At 43.5% G+C, this 22,950-nt stretch overlaps 1 protein-coding gene across 4 annotated transcripts in view; it reads left to right on the top strand.

Moving 5' to 3' along the window:
• camk2d1 (calcium/calmodulin-dependent protein kinase (CaM kinase) II delta 1) overlaps positions 1 to 22,950 on the top strand; it is an 80,906-nt gene that overhangs the window by 49,571 nt on the left and 8,385 nt on the right. The window contains exons 6-14 of one of the 4 annotated variants that reach the window (XM_041964706.1): positions 1,753 to 1,825; positions 7,093 to 7,195; positions 8,360 to 8,443; positions 10,832 to 10,926; positions 12,345 to 12,467; positions 12,593 to 12,676; positions 12,887 to 12,929; positions 14,498 to 14,535; positions 20,303 to 20,351. In XM_041964706.1, coding sequence (XP_041820640.1) covers positions 1,753 to 1,825; positions 7,093 to 7,195; positions 8,360 to 8,443; positions 10,832 to 10,926; positions 12,345 to 12,467; positions 12,593 to 12,676; positions 12,887 to 12,929; positions 14,498 to 14,535; positions 20,303 to 20,351 — 692 coding nt within the window. Of the gene's footprint in view, positions 1 to 1,752; positions 1,826 to 7,092; positions 7,196 to 8,359; positions 8,444 to 10,831; positions 10,927 to 12,344; positions 12,468 to 12,592; positions 12,677 to 12,886; positions 12,930 to 14,494; positions 14,536 to 20,302; positions 20,352 to 22,950 lie in introns of all 4 variants that reach the window. The other 3 variants (XM_041964704.1, XM_041964705.1, XM_041964703.1) reach the window with 3 other exon arrangements.

Genomic DNA, 22,950 nt, shown 5'->3' with positions numbered 1-22,950 from the left:
GGTCATGTAGTCTCAGGGGGGCTGGTAGATCTCATTATGGCCTGCCCCTCTTGTATGCCAGAGCACAAAGTGCATGTAGCATCTGTCCAAAACCATGCTCTGACACAGCCACTGGGAGGCTGACAGCTGAGAGAGGAGGAGGAGGAAGAGGAGGACCAATGTTTTGTGGCTCTAAGTACCATCTGCAAAAATGTATGACAATTTGTACTCCAAATTTTGACTCTAAAATTGTCCAAGTACCACAGTTTTGGGTCTGAAAGCAGCAACGTTTATTATAAAAATGCTGATTTGGCATCAGAATTAGTAACTTAAACTTCAAGCAGTGTTTCACCCCAAGCATCAACCCTCTTTTTGTTTTTTTAACCGATGAATTTACCAGCTGCAGTCCACTGGATGTGGCTGTACCTGCTCTAGGCTTATTTGAGGGAAATCCTCAATTCTTCAACCAATGTCGAAAATGTGACTGTAATCAGTTATTGTATGTAAATAAGGGATGTCAAAGATAGCACGACACTGTTTAGCTTTCCCATTGAGATCTCTCAATCTCAGTTTTGATCAAAAACAATGAACAGTTGAGACCTAGTCTGCTGCAAACAGCCTTCTTGTCTCACTGTTCAGTCCAGTCACTAGAGTCTCTGGAAATGACGTAAACAGCATCAAAACAGTTCCGAAATTCTAATTCTAGTTTGTTGTTTTGACAGAAGTAAGGAGGAGCAAACTCTAGAGCACTGCTTGTTATTGAGAAGCAGAACCAGATTCAGACCACAGCCCTCAGTCTCCCTCCTCAGTCTGTCAGGGTCCAGCCTCCAGCTGGCCAGGAGCTAACACCACTTCTGTTTTGAGACTCGGGCAGAGTGACGGCCATGCTGTGTGAGCAGTAGATGAAATTGCAGCTCCGCTTTTCTTCTCTGGGTCTGTCGCAGCTTACATCAGCTGGCAACCGTGGCAACGCAAGAAAAACCCCAAACATTTTGAGCATTGAGTAAATGGTTCATTTTGCACAAGCGCTCCTCATTAGGGTTGGGCGATATGTTAAAATTTTCCACACAGCCATCAACAACCCAACACCTGCAGATTGTGGGTTTATTCATGCAAATGTGTGTGCTGTGGTTTCAGTTGAGAGATGTGTGCGGGCAGCGAGTTTGTTAAGTTTATTTGTTGGTGTGATAAACAAAATAAACTCACAAGATGTCAAAGTAGGAAATATTCTTATACCTTTCATAAGCAGTTTCATTGAGGTACCTGAAATGTTCTGAGTTAGTCTAAGCTCCCACTGGTACATGTCTAGAGCTTTTATTGTGAACTCGACTGAAACAAAATAAAACTCACCAGAAACGGTCTTCCCACTGTTCTGTCACCAGCTCTGGTTTGGTTGAAATAAATCCTTAAATCACCGAGCGAGGTGTGAAAATGTTCTGGCTCTACACGCTGTTTGTCCCTGCTGCCTCTCTCTGCTGTTGCTGGCCTCTTTATGCTACTGGATTAGCTCACTCGACAGAGCCCTCCTTCAGAGGCGGATCATTTAATTAGCAATATAAAATAACGATAAAACCCCAAAAACGATCACCGATTGAGCCCATCAGCAATAGCCGATATATTTGTCAGTTGCCCAGCTTAGTCGGTTGCCACATTGCTGTACAGTCACCACACCCACATGGCCAGCGGCTCCCCGAGTGTCAAAGCGAGCTCACAGCCACAGACAGTGAGTGGTAGCTTGTCACTAACCCATGGCCCCCTGGTGTTTGCATGCAGTCATTGCATTCAGCAGATCCTAGAGGCTGTGCTCCACTGCCACCAGATGGGCGTGGTCCACCGCGACCTCAAGGTAAGTAGACTCACCATAAAGAACAAAGAAATGCAGATTCTTCCTCTCCTTTTTGCCCTGTGGCCTCACACTCCACATACCTTACGTCCCCTGTATTTGTTTCTCTATTTCTTTCCTGTTAGACATTTCTTTCCATATCTCTGCTGATGTAAATCTCCTCTCTCACTTCATGTCAAAAAGTCACATCACACCCTTTCTTTCAGGCTTTACACTGAGATGTTTACATCTTCCTGGGTCATGTTGAGATAAATATCAACTTCACACTACTGCTGAGGAGGTACTCCACTTGCCTCCACAAAGGCGACAGAAAAGTGTTAGTAAGCTTGATAATAGAGAAGACTGGCAGTCCTCCACTCTCTCTGCAGCTATAAACAGCAGTGCAAACTGTATATGGCCTTGTTAAAAAGCTACATATGTCTGGAGAACATCTATCATGGGCTGTTAAGTTGAGTCATTATGATTTTATGTAAAAGCCAGTTAGCCAGTTCATACACGCTGCGCAGCAAATAAACACTCTGACTGTTGTTTGTTGACATGTTGCTAACACGTGTAAGTCGAAGATGATGGGATTTGAGGCAGTCGTTGAGATACAGCTATAGTATCTGACTGCATGACTGATTCACCACCTACACCTGCATTACGGCATACAAGTCATGCGAGATGGCAAAGTTGCAGTTGGTGGGGGTGCGGTGCGTAGCCCACCATGTCTCTGTCTGATCCAGGCTGCTTCTTTAAAGTCTGCCATGGCTGCCATGTTTTGAGCTGAAATGGCTGAAATGTTTAAGGCATTTCCCTCCATGGAGGATGCCCACCTTCTAGTAATAAAGGAGTCAGTTCTGATAGAGAGTGGAGACGTACTGAAACTCCGTTGGGTCAGGAAACAGTTTGCTATTTAAGGTCAGAGATGCAGAAGAGGTCACTGACTGAGATGAACTACTGCATTTAAGTGAGATCAAATGTCTCATCATTGGTGCGATCGTACTGGAGTTTGGACATTAGTAATCATTATGCCCACACTGGTCTTGTTTCCATCTCTAATGCTGTCTTTTCTCCCTGTGGTTTGCGCCCGAAGCTCTGATTTGCCAATCAAATGAGCCAGGTGTGTCTGAGGTTTGGTTTCTACCCAGAAAATAATGAGCTCGGATTTTGCATTCGCCGACTGCCCTCTCTCCGTGCTCTGATTGGCTGTTGCCAGGCAGCTGCCACGGCTCACTGCTGAAACAAAAAAAAAAAGGCAAAATAAATACAACCAAAACAAATAAGCAAGCTGCAGAGCAGAGGCACTATGGGAAGCACAGTTTGCTTTGCTCCAAAACACACACACACACCCAGAACAGCAATACATAGCTGTCTTTATAAAAATCTTGTAAAGCTTTATATTTATATTTTATGTGAAGAGTCTAGACACATGGATTTATTGCATGCTGTCCTCAAGTGGTATAACTTTTTGTGGAGCAGTTATGGCACATAAAGGCCCACTGCTGACAGCGTCTGACCAGTGTTTGAGAGGACTCCACTGATTTAGCATTGCACTTGTTTAACATTGTTGGACTCAGGATGCTGAGTTTTAAAAACGGATAGAAATCGCTCACCTGGTCAAGAACTTTAAGCCTGGCTAGATGGATTCTTGTGTCACGTGTGTCACGAATCTCGCTGCCTCGCAAGGTAAAAAATGCATTAGAAACACATATATTGTCTTTTTTTTTACGTGCATTCGTAGTCAAAATCTAGCGCTCACATTACCCAAAATAAGCCCAACTGCTGACAGCTCAGTCAGAAATAGAATACAACACAAGTTTATTCTTCAACACAGCGGAAAAATTGTGTTTGGCTCACCAAAGTATAAAAGCAGCACAAGAATTGTGTCTGCGATGCTAGATGCTAGTAACTGCTAATGTAGCCCTGAACTGCTAGCCTCAGGCAGAGATGAGGAGCGGGAAACCAACAAACACCAAACTGATCCCAGCTGGTCGTTCACTGAGCATCTGTCACTCTGTCATGTCGCTTCGTACTATATAACACCTAAAGCTCTTATCTGACTGAGTGTGCTGCTCCAATCCCTGTACAGGCACTAGTCATTTAACTACTGTAACGCCCCTGAAGCGCCCTCTGCCGGCATGCACAGTAAAACCTCTTCACATGGTCAAAAGCGCAGCAGAACGGCTCATGACACTCCACTTTTGACTTCCTGTCTCGCCTTTGCTGCTTGCGTTAAGTTCAAGTCACCGGCCTGAGTGTAGAGCTGCTATCACTGCAAGTGAACAGCTAGTCTACAGCATCATCACTACTCTTTTCTGTATGATCAGCCAGTAGTGGATGGAGTCACCTTACTCAGTTTGGTCAGCAGAACCCTCTCTGTCAAACATGGACATTGAAACATTGCTGCACTTATTATTAAACGCTTCTGCAAATGCCAGTGCTTCCTCACAGCGCTCAAAGGCTCGCTGACTGGTTTGACAAGTGTGAACCGACGTGATGTGGCCTTCAGTCACCATCCCTCAGCTCAGCTGGACACCTGTGGGAGGTTTTGCAGTGACGTGTTAGACAGCACCCTCACCACCATCACCAAACACCAAATGAGGAAATGTCTTTTGGAAGAATGATTTTCCAAACAGGCCTGAAGATGTTCTGGAGGCTCATTGTACTTTTCTTATTTCCTTATTCTCTAATTCTCATCTGAAAGAAAATATGCTGACTATCTTATTGGATATTTAAGTTATTCCCCTTTGAGATAAAGTACTTAAAGCCAGGGGGAAAGTTGTCTGTGTGCAACATTTTGGCAGCGAGTGCAGGGAGTGCCTTGGTCAGTAAGAGCAGCAGTCATCCAGACTGAAGAAGAACCCCCAGCTTGGCTTAGCCGGCCAGTAATTCTATCTACTTTATGGCTCGCTGTATTAGACTGAATCCAATTACAGCTATTACACACCAGCAGCAAGGAGAGAGCATAAATCCTGATCAATCTGATATCAACTGTGCTTCGTGCTCACATGCGGGAACCCAGACGTGTATTTTTGTGAGTTTGTACACCCAGCAAACATTTTGAAGGGTAGTATGCTGATACGACAGCCTCACTAACACGGCTTGTCGGTGAACTTGGCCACATGCTGCACATTTCTGGGTATTTATTTGTGTTCATCACCCTCTAATTTTGACTGTGTTTGCATGTGTGCCGTTGTAACCCTATCTACAGGCCGGAGAGGCACACTAGAGAATAATTAGTGCTTTACAGGTTTAGTGATTTGTAAAGGAAAAAAGCAATGACGCATAAACAGGTGTTTAAGCACGCTGAGCACCCTTCATCCATATGGTACCATCTGTGTGATCATAAAGCAGATTATAAAGCACTTCATCAAGTCTTCTAGCGATACGGTTTCTAAAAATAAAATCAAATACAATAGAGCAGCTCATGGTGCCTTCAGTCATTATGATCCTTCTCTACCACATGAACCTGGGTCTTTAACAGCCCGCCGTTAAAGCCGGCAGAGTTTTATGCTGTTCCAAGCCATAGAGGTGCTCCAACTGTGAGTCAAACAGCCGTGCCATGTCACTGTGTTTCTAGCTCAACACTTATTTGGGATATAGAATGTCAGCCAATAGAAATAACGGTCAAAATGACCAAAAGACGACATGAGGGTAAGGGGGTTAGGTTAGGGTGAGGGATTCCCAAAGCTACCCCATGCCATATCTGGGTTTTTAAGGGGTTGGGATTGAGGTTGGGGTGCAGACTACCTGACATGATCACACTCAAGCCTTTCCTTTCCTTCTTTCAACCCTTACCTACCCTCCAGGTTACAGGGTTTATTTTTTGTTTCCGGGGTGAGAAGGTGTGTTCGCAGTGGGCTGGGGTAAACGGATTGCGCGTTGAGTGTTTGCAATGACTGCATGACGCTGATGGATGCATTTACCCCAACTCACCCCCCCCGCTCGTCTTCTTTGCCTTCTTTCCCTCCCTCCTCAAACCTTTGCCCACAACAAAGATTTGAGGAGCTGCACGACTCAGAATTCACACATGCTATCCTTAACACTCAAGCAGCCTTGAAGTATGAACATTAACTGGTGGAAATTAATTTCAGTGAATGACATGTCTGGTGCCTTCTGGTTTGAATACCTCAGGCAGTTTTAAAAATGATGTGTGGGCAGTGTACGAAGAGCTCTATAAGCCATAATTCATTCTGGGCCTCTGAATACAATTTCTGTATCCATACACAGCAAGCAGCCGTGTGTCAGAAAGGACTTTGAAGGATTCCTAGATGTGGTATAAGGGTTTACCTTGATGTCCAGGCAGGACAGTGAGCTGTTCCAGGTGTTAAGGTCAAACATTTTGCCTTGGACAGTTTCATTTTGTCATATACCTTGTAGATTGTATGAAATCTTGTCCAGCCACATCTAAAAGCAGTCTGTTTACTGGCCATCTTAGTGTCTAGTTCTCATTTGATAACTGACAAATATTCAACCATCCTCTACTATACATACAGTTTGCTCGTCTTACCCATCGCGTAAAATACCCTGAGCTGTTTTTTCATGACGCAGAGAAGATGTGAAATTAACGTAGAATGAAATCATGTTGAGAAGCTCAGAAAGAATTATGGCTCGCACGACCACTGTTGCTAAGATAACTGGGGATAATAAGTGCAGAATAAAAGCAGCTCCCGTTTAGTGGACAGCATCCTCCCCATCATTACTGCATATTACAGCTCATCTTGAATAATTTCTTATTTGGCTCCATGAATGAAACTACTTTGAAAATGTCAGCAAACACATTATTCATCCTCTGCGTCCCCCTTCCTGAAGCCCGCCTCCCACCTCCTCCTGCTGGGGTTTGCCATGAGTCACCGTCCGCCTCTCTCACCCGCTCTGCCCCCACCAGCGGGGCTCGCACGCCCAATTTGACCGCAGCCCGCCAGCATCTTGCTGAATGACATCCACCCGTGCTGCGGGGCCGCGGCCCGCCGTGGCCCCTGACTGAACCTGAACGTAATCAGACTTGATATGAGTCAGTTGTGACTTTGTGTGCATTGGGTCTCTGGTGTGTAGAGGCTGGACTCTGATTCTGACAAGCCTTCCTCCAGCTGGCCTGTCGCTCAGCTATTAGTCCTAACTGCTGAACTCCCTGTATGACATCAGTCCTTAATGTTATTACTCGGTGAACTGTAAACACAAGGAACTCTGTTAGGCTTAGCCTCAGTCCAGTTTCTTTTCATTTTGAAATGATATCATTGTATTAGTGCAACTTACTCAAGGTTTTAATCTGTGTTTGTCACTCTAAGCCGGAGAACTTGCTCCTAGCCAGCAAGTTGAAGGGGGCAGCGGTTAAACTGGCAGATTTTGGTCTGGCCATTGAAGTTCAGGGGGACCAGCAGGCGTGGTTTGGTGAGTACACAGGACTTGCTTAATTAGTTTTTGTGGCTCTGTGGCGATTTTGGGATTCAAATTTTCAGTGTTTTTAATGAATGCAATTCTGTGAAATATGTTATTGACACGATATAGTCATTGATATGTTTAACTGCCTGACTTCACTCTACACTGTCTCGGGTGAATTTGAGAGCTGGTGTAACAAAAATATGATATTTGATAATTTCTGGGTTCTTTAGAAACGGTTTGAAATGAGGCAGCGGTGGCCAGCAGTCAGCAGCAGCCAACTACAGTAGCTGCTCATGAATCTTATTAAACCCTTGGTATAATCGTCTTAGCTGGGCTACTCAGACATGCCATCAGTTGGCATGTTGGCTGTATTGAATTGAACAGAGGAGACTATTTATTCATGAATTGTATCTACATATGCACACACTGAAGAGACATTTGTCTTCCCATCCCCAAACTGCTTTAAGATTTTTTTTTCCAGACCTCTCTTAATGTTTAATTCTCTATCAGATGACTGTGTAACATTTAACTCTTGATCTCAGGTGCTTTTCTTACTAAGCTCTTTGAAGAAAACAGAACAATGGCCTAGTTTTCTTTAAACGGTTTTCCACAATGCTGTTTTATCATCAAAGCTCTGTCTACCTATCTAAAGGGACTAGGTGTGCCACTGCTCTCGGCTCTTATGTCAGGTTTGGATTGAATAGATTTCAGGCCCATTTCTCCTCCCAGTTCCCTGTAGAACAGAGAAATAATTGCTCTATTCCCCCAGCTCCGGCCCCCAGCTGGAACCAGTTCACTTTGTGTTCTGACTGAACTACTAGTCGTACTACGTCTCATTGCCAAAGAGTCTGCTGGTACTTTGAGGCTTTTGTAAAAGTAGGCTGCGTGTCGCTGGTCACGAGCCAAACTGCATACCCACAAAGGGATGTTTTCCCTGGGGCTTGTTAACCTCGCCTCATAAACTGAACTTAATGGGACCGCTGATCCTTAGCAACTGTGGAGTGTTTTGTTTTTGGGAGAAGGTCCTAACAAGCTTTTAATAGACTTTGACACACAGAAGTTAGTTAATTCAATGTCAGGCTAAACAAAGTACAAATGTGTAACATGGTGAAAGCTTCTATTAAAATAGATGGCTTGTTCTGTATGGTGAGTTTATGTGTGCGTGTGTTCCAGGTTTTGCTGGGACACCAGGGTACCTGTCTCCAGAGGTGCTGAGGAAAGATCCCTATGGCAAGCCGGTGGACATGTGGGCCTGTGGTAAGACTCTGGGCCAACTTAACTGCTAATTTGTTTAATTAGGGGAAGCCTCGTGGAGCAGCTGTTTATTAATAATTGCACACAAATGTCATGGCCTGAAACAGCCAATCACAGGCCTTCCCTGGTGCCGATCAAAGGGATTGCCTCCACTACTGCCGCTACTTTCTAATCTGGCTAATTGCAACACTCACTTCACTAATATCAATGAACAAATTAGCTGGTTTAATGATTCATGTGTATGCTCATACACACAAAGGCTTCCACTCCATCCCAGTTATTAATAACCAGTTATTAATACAACCCCTTGGATCATCAACAACAACACACAACAAAGAAGAGAATATAGGAAGTCTGAGAAGCTTTGGTTGTGGCAGCAAGGCTTAGATATCTGGTGGGTGGATAAACTGCAGTTCATTAAGAAATAGTTTAAAACCACAGAGTGACATTATTATTTGAATTCTGAATCACTGAATAAGTAATAATAAGTCAGCTTTAGAGGTGTTAGTGGGCTTTGTTTCCCCTTGCACTCATTTCTCATGCTAAGCTCGGCTAATCGTCTGCTGCCGCCGGTTCTGTACGGAACTCACAGACGTCAGATTGACAAACATCTTATCTCACTCTAGGAAAGAAAGAGTAAGTGTGTTTCTAAAGTAATTTTCCTTTTAAACACTGCAGTGTGTGCTGCTACCACAGGACACAGTTCACACAGGGCTAACTAGTATAGTGCGTTTTCTGGATTTGGAAAAATATTCATGATAATCAAGAGTCAAAGCTGCAATAGCTGCTCACTAACTATGATGTGGCATGAAACTGATTCTCTGCAACACGGGTGCCAATGACTTCTATCCATCATGTGTGACACAGAGACAAGCTTTCAATGTAAATTTTAAAAGAAAGTCATTCAAATTAGTTTGATAGCCACCCTTTCAGACAAATCCTGAAATACATTATAGAATTGAGATGGTTCCAGTTTTTTATCAGGATGCCTACACAGCCTCACTTGATTGTAGGGTCATAGCTGCCATTGTAAACACAAAGGCCAGGTCCTATTTTGGGGGAATCTGGTCGCAGCAACCTGGAGGATTTACGTTTTATGATTTAGTCACGGCCCGGGTTGAACATAATGTTACCGTAAGCCGGTTGCATTTGACGAAGTCTGGAAGCAGTCTTGAGATAAGAAGACATTGGGGTTGATGTGCTGCAGCACGTCGTAAGATGCGAGTAAAATGCCGCCCCTAACACCAATAGGAGGCGTGGTGCTGATAGCTGGAAAAATGAATCATCCGGCCAGTGGGATTGTTTTGAAAACAGCAGATAATAGTTAGTACTGTTCACTTTTTTCATACATAATATCTTTCTTGCAATTGTTTTTGGTCTTTGTTATGACGGGATTGTGAGTCACATTGCTTGGGATATGTTTCAACCTCACGGACACATCAGACCGCGATCAGAGGTGAGCAGAGGGAGCTGCAGCAGGGGCAGAGAGGAGAAGGTGCTGAAGGATCCAGGAACTCCCGTTCTCCCGTTCAGGGGCGTTGAGGCTGAAAATAAAACAGTGGCAGGAGGAGTTCCGGGGCAGTGTGTCATCAGTGTGGGGGTTGTACATAGAAAATGTTAGGGGCGGCTGTTTTGTCGAATCCAAATTGCTTCATACAGCGATACAAAACAAGAGAGTAAATTAAATGCAGCTAAAAGACAGATAAAGTAGAAGTTGGTATTTTGGTGTACATGCAGTCATTTGAATGTCTCATACACCTCGTGTCAAATCAGAACATCTGGCTGCAAATTCTACTTTTAATGCTTTTAATGTCTTTTCAAATGACTTTCAAACTCAGTTTTTAGTTTAATGTTGTTCTGCCATGCGTGTGTATGTGTGTGTGTGTGTGCATGGTACTCTGTAGTTTAGAGTACAGAGGAGTCTAACCTCTTGAATTAATCATCACTGCCGCTCGTTACTCACCCTTCTGATGGGCCAGGCCACCTGGGCCTGAGATGTCAGACACACACGCACACACACACGTGCTCGTTTCCACACACCTGCACTGACTCACTGAGTCCACAGAAACAATAGGCGGTGTTGTGTTTGTGGCCAGATAGACGGCCTTTCATCTTTTCCTGGCGGCCGGCCAGCCAGGAACCATCTTCCCCAGTACAATCAGCAAACACAAGCACCTTGTGTGTGTCCGCTGGTCTTTATTTAGACGTCATATAACAAGTGTGAGTGTGACTGCATTTCTGCAGTTCTCACCTTATAGACTGTTGGTGCAAACATATGGATTCGATAATTGGGTCAATAACATGGTCGTAACATATATGTCAGCACAGGGTCACAGTGTGAGAGGTCTGTCACGATTAACTTTAACTTGTGTTCTGTGTGTGCGTGTATAGGTGTGATCCTCTACATTCTCCTGGTGGGATATCCTCCATTCTGGGATGAGGACCAGCACAGACTGTACCAGCAGATTAAAGCTGGGGCATATGATGTGAGTTTAATCTGACACACACGCACTGTTTTTTTTTTTTTTTTTTTTTTTATGAAATTGCATTCAGAATGTAATGAATGTACATTCAGGAGAAAATTCAAATTAATATTCTTAAAGAAAAACAGATTGCAACAAGACAAAGCAGTCATAAAATCTTAATGTTAAGATATAATATATATGCTTAAATATTACTTGACAGCTTAATCTCATATTAAAAGTCCAACTTTATTCTCATACAAAGACTTTTTTCTCACAGTATCATGTCTTTATTCTCAACTCAAGTGGCCCTAATACTCTGGTGCGGTTTTATCTGATTGTAGCACACAGATATTTTGCAGCTAAAACAACTTTTTTTGCGGTTTCCTCACCCAAATGTAAGTTGTTGCCCCTCATTTGTTAATGCTTTGAATGTCTCTTGGCAAACTGGACCACAGCAGACAGGCTCTAACTCTGTAAACAGTATCTGCTGTCAGCTCTCCGTCGCGCAAGCAGCCAGATGAGTGGGAGGAGGGGCAGGACACGGAGGGTGATGTACGGTCTGATATACTGCGAAATCACGTACCATGATGTGTGAGCTTTGTCCACTCTAAGAAGTGATGGATGTTGGGACTGGATTGCAGGAGGATGAATGTACAGCTCATTTATGTAGTGCTCTTATTATGAATGAAAGTGATTTGAAACACTGGGATTTCTCCATGCACATGCCTGTCAATTAAAGAACACTTTGAGTAGATGTGTAATTGTAGCCAGGACAGATTGGGGATGTGATCCATCATCACAAACACTCCCCCAGTACTGGGCACTGTTTGCAGCACCAAATATATATTCTTACCAAAACCTCTTTCTTGATACCTAGAGGGAACCATGTGATGTTTTTAAGCAATGCTTGGATGAGTCGGTTCCTGTTTTGTTTGTATCTCATGGAGACAAGAGGACACATTCCTGCCAATAAGATCCACTACCCCGCCGGTGGTGAAAAGTAGCAAGACAGCAACAAAAGCTAGCAGACACTGGTGTAAATAATTCAGGAAAAAACAGCTTTGCAAATGCTTAATGAGGAAGGAAATGCATTCAAAACTTTGAGGCAGGGCTGAGCGATATGAAAAAAAATCATATTGGGGTTATTTTGACAGATATTGTGAATGTGAGTCATTTTTACTGAAAAAAATCTAAAAATGATGATGATGTGATTTTTGCTGGAGTCTTTACCAAACACGCTTCTCTCGCCTCTTACTTTTTTCTGTACATGTGAATGAGGCAGAATGGCGTGGCATTTTCATCAACAAAAACAATTGTATACCCTCTTAGTGTGCACTGATCTTTCTTTTGTCCATAATATTGGTATTAAATGCAAATTATTACTGTAGATGCTTGATGGGACACTATAAATGATTTCTGTGATGTCATTCCTGGAACAGTTCCCTTCTCCTGAGTGGGACACAGTGACTCCAGAGGCTAAAGACCTGATCAACAAGATGCTGACCATCAATCCAGCCAAGAGAGTGACCGCCACAGATGCACTCAAACACCCCTGGATCTGCGTAGGCGTCCCACACACACTCGCTCCAGTCATCACTAAACGCAGTCAATTCAGGTCTTCTTCTAACAAAAGAAATGTCTGCGAGCACACCTTCTAACCCCACCCACTGCCTCTCTGTGGTTACAGCAACGCTCCACTGTGGCGTCTATGATGCACAGACAGGAGACTGTGGAGTGCCTGAAGAAATTCAACGCCAGAAGGAAACTCAAGGTGAGAGACAACAGGAGCTTGTATTCAAGATGGGGCAAATTCCTCCGAAGCTGCTGCATTCAACTCTGATGAGAACGTGATTTGGCGTTTTTCTTGAAAACACTGGTCCACTTGGCTTTAAAGATGATAAATGCTAGAAGAATCTGAGAGTAGCCTGCGTTAACTTTGGTTTGTTTGTTCCTGTCAATGTCCGTTTCTCTCTCTCCTTAGGGTGCTATTCTGACTACTATGCTGGCTACTCGCAACTTCTCAGGTAGGACTGAACCAGTAACGTTGAAGACTGACAGCTAGCGCTCACATTTGCTTGAAGTCCTGCCTGAAATATCGGCCCTTATAGATAGAAACACCATTACTGATGAGTTGTTTTTCCCTTGACGGGGTGTTAACTCTGTCTTTATTATGTAATTAGACTTTGTTTAAGATGCTGCTCTTTTGAGTGCTGCGGTTTTTCAGATTTGCTGGCCTTTAGAGACCAATGAGCTCCATCCGTCCTCCCTTTTCAGTTACTATCAACACAGACTGAATGACCATACAGATCGATGCAGTCCCATCTTCAGGTCGCTTTTTAAAGGGCAAAGCACTCAAACGGAGTCCAGCATCATTGATTGTTTTTCTTCATGACAAATGACAGCCAAGCTTACATTTGTTTTCCTCACGTTCATTTTATTTGAGTGAATTCTTAACTGTCTTGTGGCAGTATTCGGTGTTTTACTTTTGTTTTTCTTCCCTCCTCCTCTTGTGTGGTAACTCATGTGAAAGGTAAGAGTTCTCTGTGTAGTTGGCACTTGTTCACAGTGTCAAACTACCGAGCCGGGTCTGGTACTGAGGCATGTCGTGTCTACTAAAGCACCGGCATAGAGCTTTCAGGTGACAGTGCATCCATTGGTGGTCATATTGGAGGAAGAGACAGGCAAATGATGAGGAGCTGATGGTTCTGGAAAAGCACGCTCAGTATAACTTATGCTAGTTTGTGCTATTTAGCCACGATTGTCACATGTCCCTGTCAGTTAAAATAAAGGCCACATTACTGTCCCTGCCATTACCAAAAAAAAAAAAAACATTGTTAGTTGCTTTGGATTTACTCTAATTTTTCTTGGTTTTATCAGATTTTCAGCCAGTATTAGTCACAAAAAACAGCAGAGACCAGTTATTTTGATCTGTACTGCCTGGATATTTTAGCTTATCGTCTTTTTTTGTCCTCCAATATGGCTGCTACAGGGTATTTGCTGTCACTGCAAAGCCTCTATCAGTTACTAAACATACTCATGTCTATGGTTTGACACTCCTGCCAATAACCCCCCCCCCTCACTGCCATCGAGGATTCACAAAACCCGGAAACCCCCAATCACCTGTCCCCGCATGTTAACTAAAAAAGCAGGCGGTCTTCATCGGCCGCCGAAAACATGAAGACACAGTCACCACTCCCATGATTCCAGCTGACTTCCTCTCATCAATCAGAGCTGTTTTTGCAGCGTGTTTGAGATAAAACACCCGAGTGCTTGAGTGAAAGTGGGCAGAGAGAGGGAGGGAGGAGCTACAGGGCTCGGGTCTCTGCTCACAGTGTCTCCTGCAGCCTTGTCACATGGATCTGATTGCATGTTCCAGGCTAATGATTCTCTAAGTTTTATTTCATCTCCTGACTTAATTTGCATTTTTCTCTTCTGCTTCCAATTCTAACAGGGCCCACTTTAAGGTTGCTAGTAATTGTCCTACCTTGAATAGACACAGTGCATGCGTATGTGTGTGTGTGAGTGCGTGCGTGTGTGTTAATTCCAGCTGCCCACTGATTTCCTTGCACTGTTATCTTTTTCTCAACAGCAGCCAAGAGCCTGCTGAACAAAAAGCCAGATGGTGTCAAAGTAAGTTCACTCTCACTCCTCACACTCCTCTGTTTCCACTTCCTGCACAGAAAGCCGACGTGTTCTTCGCGACTGTTGTGCATCCTTTGGCGCTGCGTGTCACACTGCATGCCCTTTGATTACTGTAGCATTGTTAATGAACTGAAGCAACACTACTGCTTTGCCAAAAATAGGAGATCAAGCTGAGTGAAATCAGTGCTTCCGAAGTGGGTGTGACAGATATTTCCCAATAATTATCCCCCTCTGCATTGTCAGCCTGTATGAGAGGAGGAGGAGCATCTGTTGTCTCAGTTGAGGGAACTGTTGGAAGCTAATAACAGATGAGGGTGGGAGATAGGCTTCATCTCTTCACCATTCTCCACTCAGCTGTCAGATGGTGAAAATCCTCCATTGATACCACCAAGAAAAGTGTGTGTGTATGTGTGTGTGTTTTTATCCTGTTCCCACCCACCGCCTCTAAATCTATTACTCAGTTTCACACTTGTTAAGGATGTTGATGAGCCAGACTGTCTCTGTTACTCTTCTCCCGACACAATCATTCTTTGACGGGTTTTTTAACCACGAAGGGTTACTCCACCCAAATCGCAGAAAAAAACAGCGCCTGAAACAATGGAGGTGAATGGAATTTAACTTGTGCTAGCTCAAGATCTTAAAACTGCCTAAACTAAGCCATCTGTAAATATAATGCACTTTGGTTTCACCTAATGCAAAGTTACAGCAACGACAAGTAAAGGAGGGAACTAGAGGAGTGCTAAGAAACACCATTGATGTTTGGCCACTAGAGGGCAGAAAAGACCCAAAACAAGTTGTTTGGCTTAACATGCTACCGAACAGCCTGCTGACACATTCAACACTCATAAAGCAACATTAGTGTTAATTTTAAGTCATGTTTACCTCCACCGACTAAATGTAGTGAATATGTAATGTGGAAGTCCAATATTCACGCTCTTTTAGCTCTAGTTTGGTCTCCTCCAGTCCTGAGAAAACTGTCTGGCTCTTTAGCTGCTAAATGCTCCACTATATTCACCTGCTAATCACTAACATTGTCTGTTGTTTGGTCGTGGGCGGATATCAGCTCATCAGAAGAACGAGGTTGAGAGCTGTGAGAGTCAACTATTCGTTCAATCTGCCATAAAACCAAAACAAGCCAGAAAAAGCTACAAAAGGTCAGCAGAGCTGCAGAGTTAGCGGTGATTGCTGGACATCTGCCGGCTCATCTTAAAGTGCTTCTCTTTGGCTCAGGAGCTGATGTATTTGCCTTGTAATCGTCCCTTCCTGAATGAGTCATGTGTTTCGCTTTCTGTCGATGAGCCCCTGCTGATGGCAGACCTTTATTTGTCTTTTCACAAACTGCTCTTTCTGCTTTCATTAACGTGACTTGATGCAGATGCTCTGATGGAAAAGCGCTCTCACACCAGCTCTTAATGAGCACAAATGTGCATTCAAAATATCATTAACTGATTATGGGGTTATAATCACCACTGTGTGGTCTCAGCGTGTACTAATGACACCTTTCTGAGTTAATATTGATCACCTATTTCATGTCATTAAGGGCTGATCTGATACATATGATCACTTTCTTCTTATGGCAAATGAGCCTCTACATACCCTGCACTGCACTGAGTACATTATGGGCCCCATTATTCCAGATATTCTCATCTATTCAGAAAAGCGTCTTTGTGCTGTCAGGCACAGGCTCATTTTATCTCTCGTCTTGTTGTGGCTGCTCACCACAGAAAAGGAAGACGGATGGTACAGAACATTTAAGGGTAGGCCTGAGCTTGCTGCTGCTTGTTAGCCAGACTGAGGGTAGTTAGCAGTAGAGAACCCCTTGGATTTAAATTCTACCACAATGCAGCTTTAGGCTGGGGAGGCACTGCACGACTGAACAGAGTGAAAACCTCACACACTGATAGTCACTTTGCACACATAGATGTGGAGCAGATCAATAAAAGTCTTTAATCTTCCATCAGTGCAAATAGAGGCTTTGATAACTTTGTTCTTTCAGAATGCTTTGTTCAGCGCCAAAGAGTCACTTGAAAAACTACTACTAAACTAATATTTACCAAAATGCTGTTCCTGGTTGGAGTGTCAAGCTCAGGAGTCACACTTTGCAAGAACTTTTGTGTAAATTTGGACCAACGTTGTATTAACTGGGACATCAATTGTCTTTAAATATTGTGGCTGAAGTGAAAAGTCATGTTGTGTGTCCCCAGCATAAGAATAAACCTTAGAGATGTAACACTCCTGACCCTGTTCCTTGTACCTTTAGAGTAGGAGAAAAAATAGTACTGTAGCTCTAGACACTGATTCATTTCTTTTTTCCTGCTTCGTTGAGTCTGTTCCTGGTCCTGTCTGTGTCAGGGATTATGTTTACATGCTCACATGCTACGATTCAAAATGCATCAGAGAGTTTGCAGGGCAGCAGCCGCGTCAGCATCCGCTCGGCGTCGAACGCAGGTCAACTGCTAAACATCAGCATCTGAGCGCCGTCACTATGAGCATGTTAACAATTCTTAGTCCTGTCGAAGTGTAATTTCGGATCACTTAAGCAAAGATAGAATTCATGCAGGAAAACATATCAAGCATCAGCATCTTGGAGAATACTGTAGCATCTCAGGTGTCTTATCCAGCTCTGTTAGGCATGTGAACATCTTCTCAGAGGAATGGTAGTCAGGACGTTGGAAGTAGACAACACGAGCAGAAGGCAGCACTTATGCAAGAGTTTGACCAAATTTGTCGTCCATCTGCAGAGTAATTTGATCGTTTGTTTCACTCTGTCTGTTTCTCCTCATCTAACTATTTTATTAACTCTTCTCTGGATGATTTTTTTTATGCTGTTGGGGTTTTAATTACAGGAGGTTTATCTGCTTACCCTGTCACACATATGTGACGTGCACAGTGGTGGACTGGCAGCAACTCTCGAGCACAGTGCTCCACCTTTCCCTCCACAGCAGCCGCTTGAAGAGCAACTGTTCCAACACTAAGCCTTGTCACCTCTGCCCTGTCCCGTCTGTCTACCTGTCTGTCCACTCTGTCCCTCCAGATCAACAACAAGGCCAATGTGGTCACCAGCCCCAAAGAGCCTGTCCCCACTCCTTCTCTGGTACACTGTCTGCCTGCCTTGCTGCCTGCATGTTCGCTGCATGCCTCTGTCTCTGCTCAACTCCACGCCTTTCTCACTTTGTCGATGGCGATTGTTTTTTTTTTCCATGAAGCTGTATTTGCTGTACTTGGGCTACATTTTCCTTTGTTGTTGATGATGGCTCCAGTGGTGACACTGGGGCCATTTCCTGTCAGCTGTGGCTCATATACTGTCGCCACAGGCTTCAAGACTCTGTTGGAGACAACACTGGCTTGCTATTGAGTTGAGTTTGGAGGAGCCACCTTCCCAGGAAGTATTTCCTACCACTGTAAATGCCCATTTTAATTGTATTAAGGATGACCTCAGTATTCTTTTAAAGTAGAAAACCTGAACCTGAATAAATCAGTAATATTATTGGTTAATTTATAAAGATGGCAGAGACTTGAATCATTGAATTCATCCAATATTGACCTAGAATCCAGAAGGAGATTGTGTATCAGGTTTCTAAAGAGCAAAAGCTTTGGCTTGTTGTTACTTGTTGAGCTATTCCTTTGGTTTTGTACGTTTGATCTTTAGACTTTTCATCAAGCAAGCCATTTTCTGACACAGTTCATTCCTTTTATTTATAATTCAACCGGGAGCGTTCCATGGTCGTCCAAACCTTAGAAGTGTTACCTTAAACCGTCATTGAAAATAATTCTTCCGGAGACCTTGGAGGCCCCAGAAAATTCTTTCCCTTTCACTTCTTTATAGAGTCGCGGTCAAAGGCAGATGCACTGTAGCCACGCACTCCCACACAAATGCAGCAGTGGCAGCAGGAGCATTATCCTGAGGTGGAGCTGAGACCGTGCACTTCTTTAAGAAAACATGGGCAGAGCTGTGACGGAGAGCTCCCCTGCAGATATCCCAGCCTCTTCCTTATGGGATTTCAGTCAAAGCTGCATTGTGTAGCGTCTGTCATTGGGGATACATGATACAGCACCAGTGTGCAGCTTGCAGTTTAGCAGTAGCATGTACCATTGATGTGAGTAGGAAATCCATCCTATGAGCTCTCTTTCATATCTGATTTTGATTATTTCTTTAATCTCTTAAGTAATACAGGTATATGTTGATCTGTTTGTAAAGTTGTGTGTGATTGGTTAAATGCCTGTCTTTTACATGTTCATCTAACCTTTCCTGGATGTTTTTATTCTATGGCTCTTTGCCAGGAAAGACAGATAGAAGTTGGTTAACAGATGATTTACCATGCCGTCTGTGTTTAATGTCACTTCTTGTCATCCTGTTGTCAGTGTTGGGTAAAACTTGATCATCTGTGGTGAAGACTTGATTTACTTTGCTTGTTCAGGGAATGTCCATGGTGCATCTGTCTGTAGCAGTGCTGCAGTATGCTGTCGTGATTCTGTTGTTCGTTCTGGCAAGCTTTCCCCCAAGTGGCAATTCTGAAAGTTTCCCCCACTTCCTCCCTCACTTCTTTTGTCCCTCTTCTTTTTTCTTGTCCTTTCTTGCAAAATACTTCTGTTGAACGTTCTTCCTAACTCACTTTCCTTCTGCACCAACCTCTCTTCCTACTGTCCGTCCTATCAAATCAGGAGCCTCAAACCACTGTTATCCACAACCCAGCTGATGGAAACAAGGTATACAGCTGACCAGGTGCTAGTCTGAAGCTGTAGTCTGCAGCCGATGTGTGCACCATTTAGAATAGAGCCTCGATGTTGCCTCTGATGATGATGTATGTGTGCCATTTGATGTTCGTAACACTCGACATGTCGTGTGATCAAACGGGACTATGGATTCTGTAAAATATTGCATGCTGTTAGCATCTGTTGCATGTCATTCTTTGACATAATGTTGGTCTTCTACATAATTTTCTGCATTACGTGCGATTCTTGAATATTTATGCCATTGTTATCATGTAAAATCTCAACACGAGTTGGTGTCATCTTACATGCCAGTGGTGAAAAGTTTGCAAAGCATGTATGACCGTTGTCGCTGTAACATCAGAGTGAGCTTTACAGTTGTGTGGCAAAGGGATTATGCATGCTGTTGGAACAAAATGACGGCCATGCAATAAGAAAGCTGTTCCAAACCTAATCCTTAGCGTAAAAGCCTGGAGTCTGTGTGATTTGCCTGCGCAGATGTGTGGATCTACATCAACCAGTTCAGTCCATTAGACGACAGTGTGGGAACACGTGCATGCCTGTATCTTTTGCTTTGTGCAGTGACATGATGGTGTTGTAGCTCATAGCCTAGCATACAGCATGTGTTCTTGTGCATAGTGAGGGTGTTGAAGAGAGTGTAGTGTTTGCTTAATTCATATGCACCAGTGCAATAGTCTGCTTTTTTGTGTAGACATGTTTCCATCCACAGTTAATGATAGGATCATTATGCAAGTAATGCGTCATGAAACATGAAATGTTCCTTATTTGACAAAGGGATGCAATCTAGGGAGTGATCATGTTATATAGACGGGAGGGTTAAACTGCATCATGCTGTTTCATTCTGTTCACAACATCAGTTACTCTAACATCACAGCATAATAGATAAAACTCTGATTGCATCTAATCCCAAAGTAGGATGTAATTGGTGCTGAAGTAGATGATGATGAAATGACACGCTGTGAGCAAACAGTGTTTGTACTTTTATGCCCGCTGGTTATACTCATGTGTCTTTGTCACTCCACAGGAGTCCAGTGAGAGCGCCAACACGACCATCGAGGACGAGGACGTGAGAGGTAGGAAGGTTCAGACTAACCCATACAAACTACCCGTCTGTTGGCAGGACGACTCCCACCACCTCATTAACACGCTTTCCTCTAAACATTTAAAGCAAGCGCTGCCTCTGAAGCTTTTACATCACAGTTAAAGGTCACCTTTCTTTCCCCTTTGGGTGCACTGGCTCACGTTATCTTTAGGTTCGGGCTAACCACGTGTTTTTCACAGGAACCTTTCTGACAGTACCTGGTTACTGCTTGTGTCTGTTGCATGAATGTGTTGCATGTTTATGTGTCGTCTTTCACTTTCAACACGTTTCATTTCTCATGGTCCATTTTGCATTTCATGGTGCTCCCACTACCATGTGCTAAAACCATGGCCAACCGTGGCCAGAGCAGCCAACTAGGGGCCCCGAGGTGAAAATGATCTGACCAAATGTGGTCATTTTAGTTGAACAGAGATTAGATTCAGTCAGCTAACTCATATGAAATAGATTATTATATAAATGTAGAATATATTTAGCTTGTTTACTGGAATTGCTGTCTACGCTCTGACCTTGTCACTCACTCCCCACAAGGCAACGCTAAGTTCACCACAGCATGGAGTGTGGAGTGAGGATAATGAGAGTCTACAAGTGGTTGCCTGGCTGGAGGTGCGGTTTTTGGAAATGCTGCTTGAAATCTGTTCAGATTACGACAAACCAGCTGACAAACAATACTGTATGTGGCCTGAGAGTCTGCAGCATTCACACACTTGGTTTGGTCAGTGATTTAGCCTAAACTTGAACTCAGCTTTTGAATATCAGGCAAATAGTAATGTACAAGTCTGCGTTCCTTTCCAATGTGATGGCAAGACATAGACTTAGACTCAAAATAGAGCTGAGGCTGAGTTTAGGACTTCTGCTGTAACAAGAGAAGGGATGGACCTTTGAGCTTGATTACAGTGAATATTTTATTCTGTTAAAGTATTTATCCTTTGTTATAGAGGCTGAGGCCCCTCACATTCATATCTTAGCCTGCAGTATGTGTGTGTGTTTGTGTGTACCGGCATATGTTATTCTATACTTCCAGTGCATACACAAGCCCATTAAGGGGCATGGCACTTCCATTTATAATGGCCTCCATTGTTATTCGTGGCTGATAGGGTCGTCATTCGTCAATGCTCCAATAACCTTATTCAACGAAGCTTTGAAATTGCTTTTCACTGCTCTACTTATCATCTGTTCAGTAGCGTGTCTTCAGTTTTTTTTTTCTTCCTCTCACCATTTCTTTCTGCTCTTTTTCTTCGACATCAAACTACACTGCAGCTGTTTCTCTGTGTTGGATTCATGGCCCCAGTCGGAGTCTCAGCCCACAAAGACACTTAGAAATCTTAATTAAATTAGTGGAGAATTTTAATCATGACATCTGATGGGATTTCAACAGCAGCCCCTTTGTGGAGAAGCTGTGTGTGGCAGGAAGTGGGTTAATAAAAAAGGCAACTAGTATTTCCTATTTCTTGAATGTGACCAATGTGAATGATGGATGGTTGATGGCTTCTTGTTATAGCGTCTGATTTCCCCTGCATTAAAGTAAAGTGGCCAGCATTTGTTCTGTTTGGTGGCTTGGTTGAGGAGGAGGTGTTTTAATCGGAAAGGGTACGTTAAAGCATAATTTATATATTTGTTTTGCATACCTGGGGGGGAATAAACTCCACAGCAAGCTGAAAACACAACATCCATGATGTTGTAGATGTTATTGCTCACGTATTAGCAAGCAGTCCACAAACCCTCAGCAAAGTGTCCACCTGATCTGGCTCTGTTTTTGGTCTCCACCACCTCCTGAGGAAAATGACTGGCTCTTTAACTTTTCAATGTTTGAGTTGCTAACTTTGTCTGCTGTTTGGTGCTGGGCAGGCAGTGTACAGCTGGTTTAACAGAGCTTTTTATACAGCAAACAGATGCTTGAAACAAGGTTGGTGAGAGTAGAGTGTGTGGACCTGCAAAAGAAGCTAAAAAGAAATGAAAGTGTGTCCCTTCAAAGCTGCTCTCATCAGCATTTTTATATCAGCAATGGATCAAATGAGTACATGCAATGTGAGAAGAGTCACGAACCCACAGAGAATCATGATCTCTGCAGTCGCTCTCAGCTTTTTAGTGTCTGTCGGCTCATTGTTCTGGTTTTACAGCCTGCAGCTTTACTGTTGTGGTTCAGTCTCACTGCTCTCATCAGCCTTGTTTCCAGCAACAGCAGGCTGCTTTTCCTGAGATTTATATTCATCGGGTGGTCAGAGACACGAGACCAAATGAATGCAACTGTTGCTGGATGTGTAAACAGGCTGTTTGCTCACACTTGCCATAACTTTATAAGGTGATAATATGTAAATATTGTGCTTACAGGCTGTCCCTAAGTGGTGAAACCATCAGTTAACACTGCCTTTGGTAGCTAATGTAGCCACATGTTGCTATATGTATCACCTTTAAAGTTGTGAGTCTTTGAGCTAAGCTTTTTAAATGCATCCCATAGCAACAGTTTAGACCTACTTGTGTACACACAGGGCCACACAGAGGAAATTGATATTGATCTTTTCATCTAACTCCCTCCAGAAGTGTTGACAGTTTCTTTAGCTGGTATCTGTGAT

This window comes from Chelmon rostratus, chromosome 23, assembly GCF_017976325.1.
Source record: "Chelmon rostratus isolate fCheRos1 chromosome 23, fCheRos1.pri, whole genome shotgun sequence".
In the NCBI taxonomy this organism is placed as follows: domain Eukaryota; kingdom Metazoa; phylum Chordata; class Actinopteri; order Chaetodontiformes; family Chaetodontidae; genus Chelmon; species Chelmon rostratus.
The sequence above is the reverse complement of the archived record's forward strand: the minus strand, read 5'-3'. Positions and strand labels throughout refer to the sequence as shown.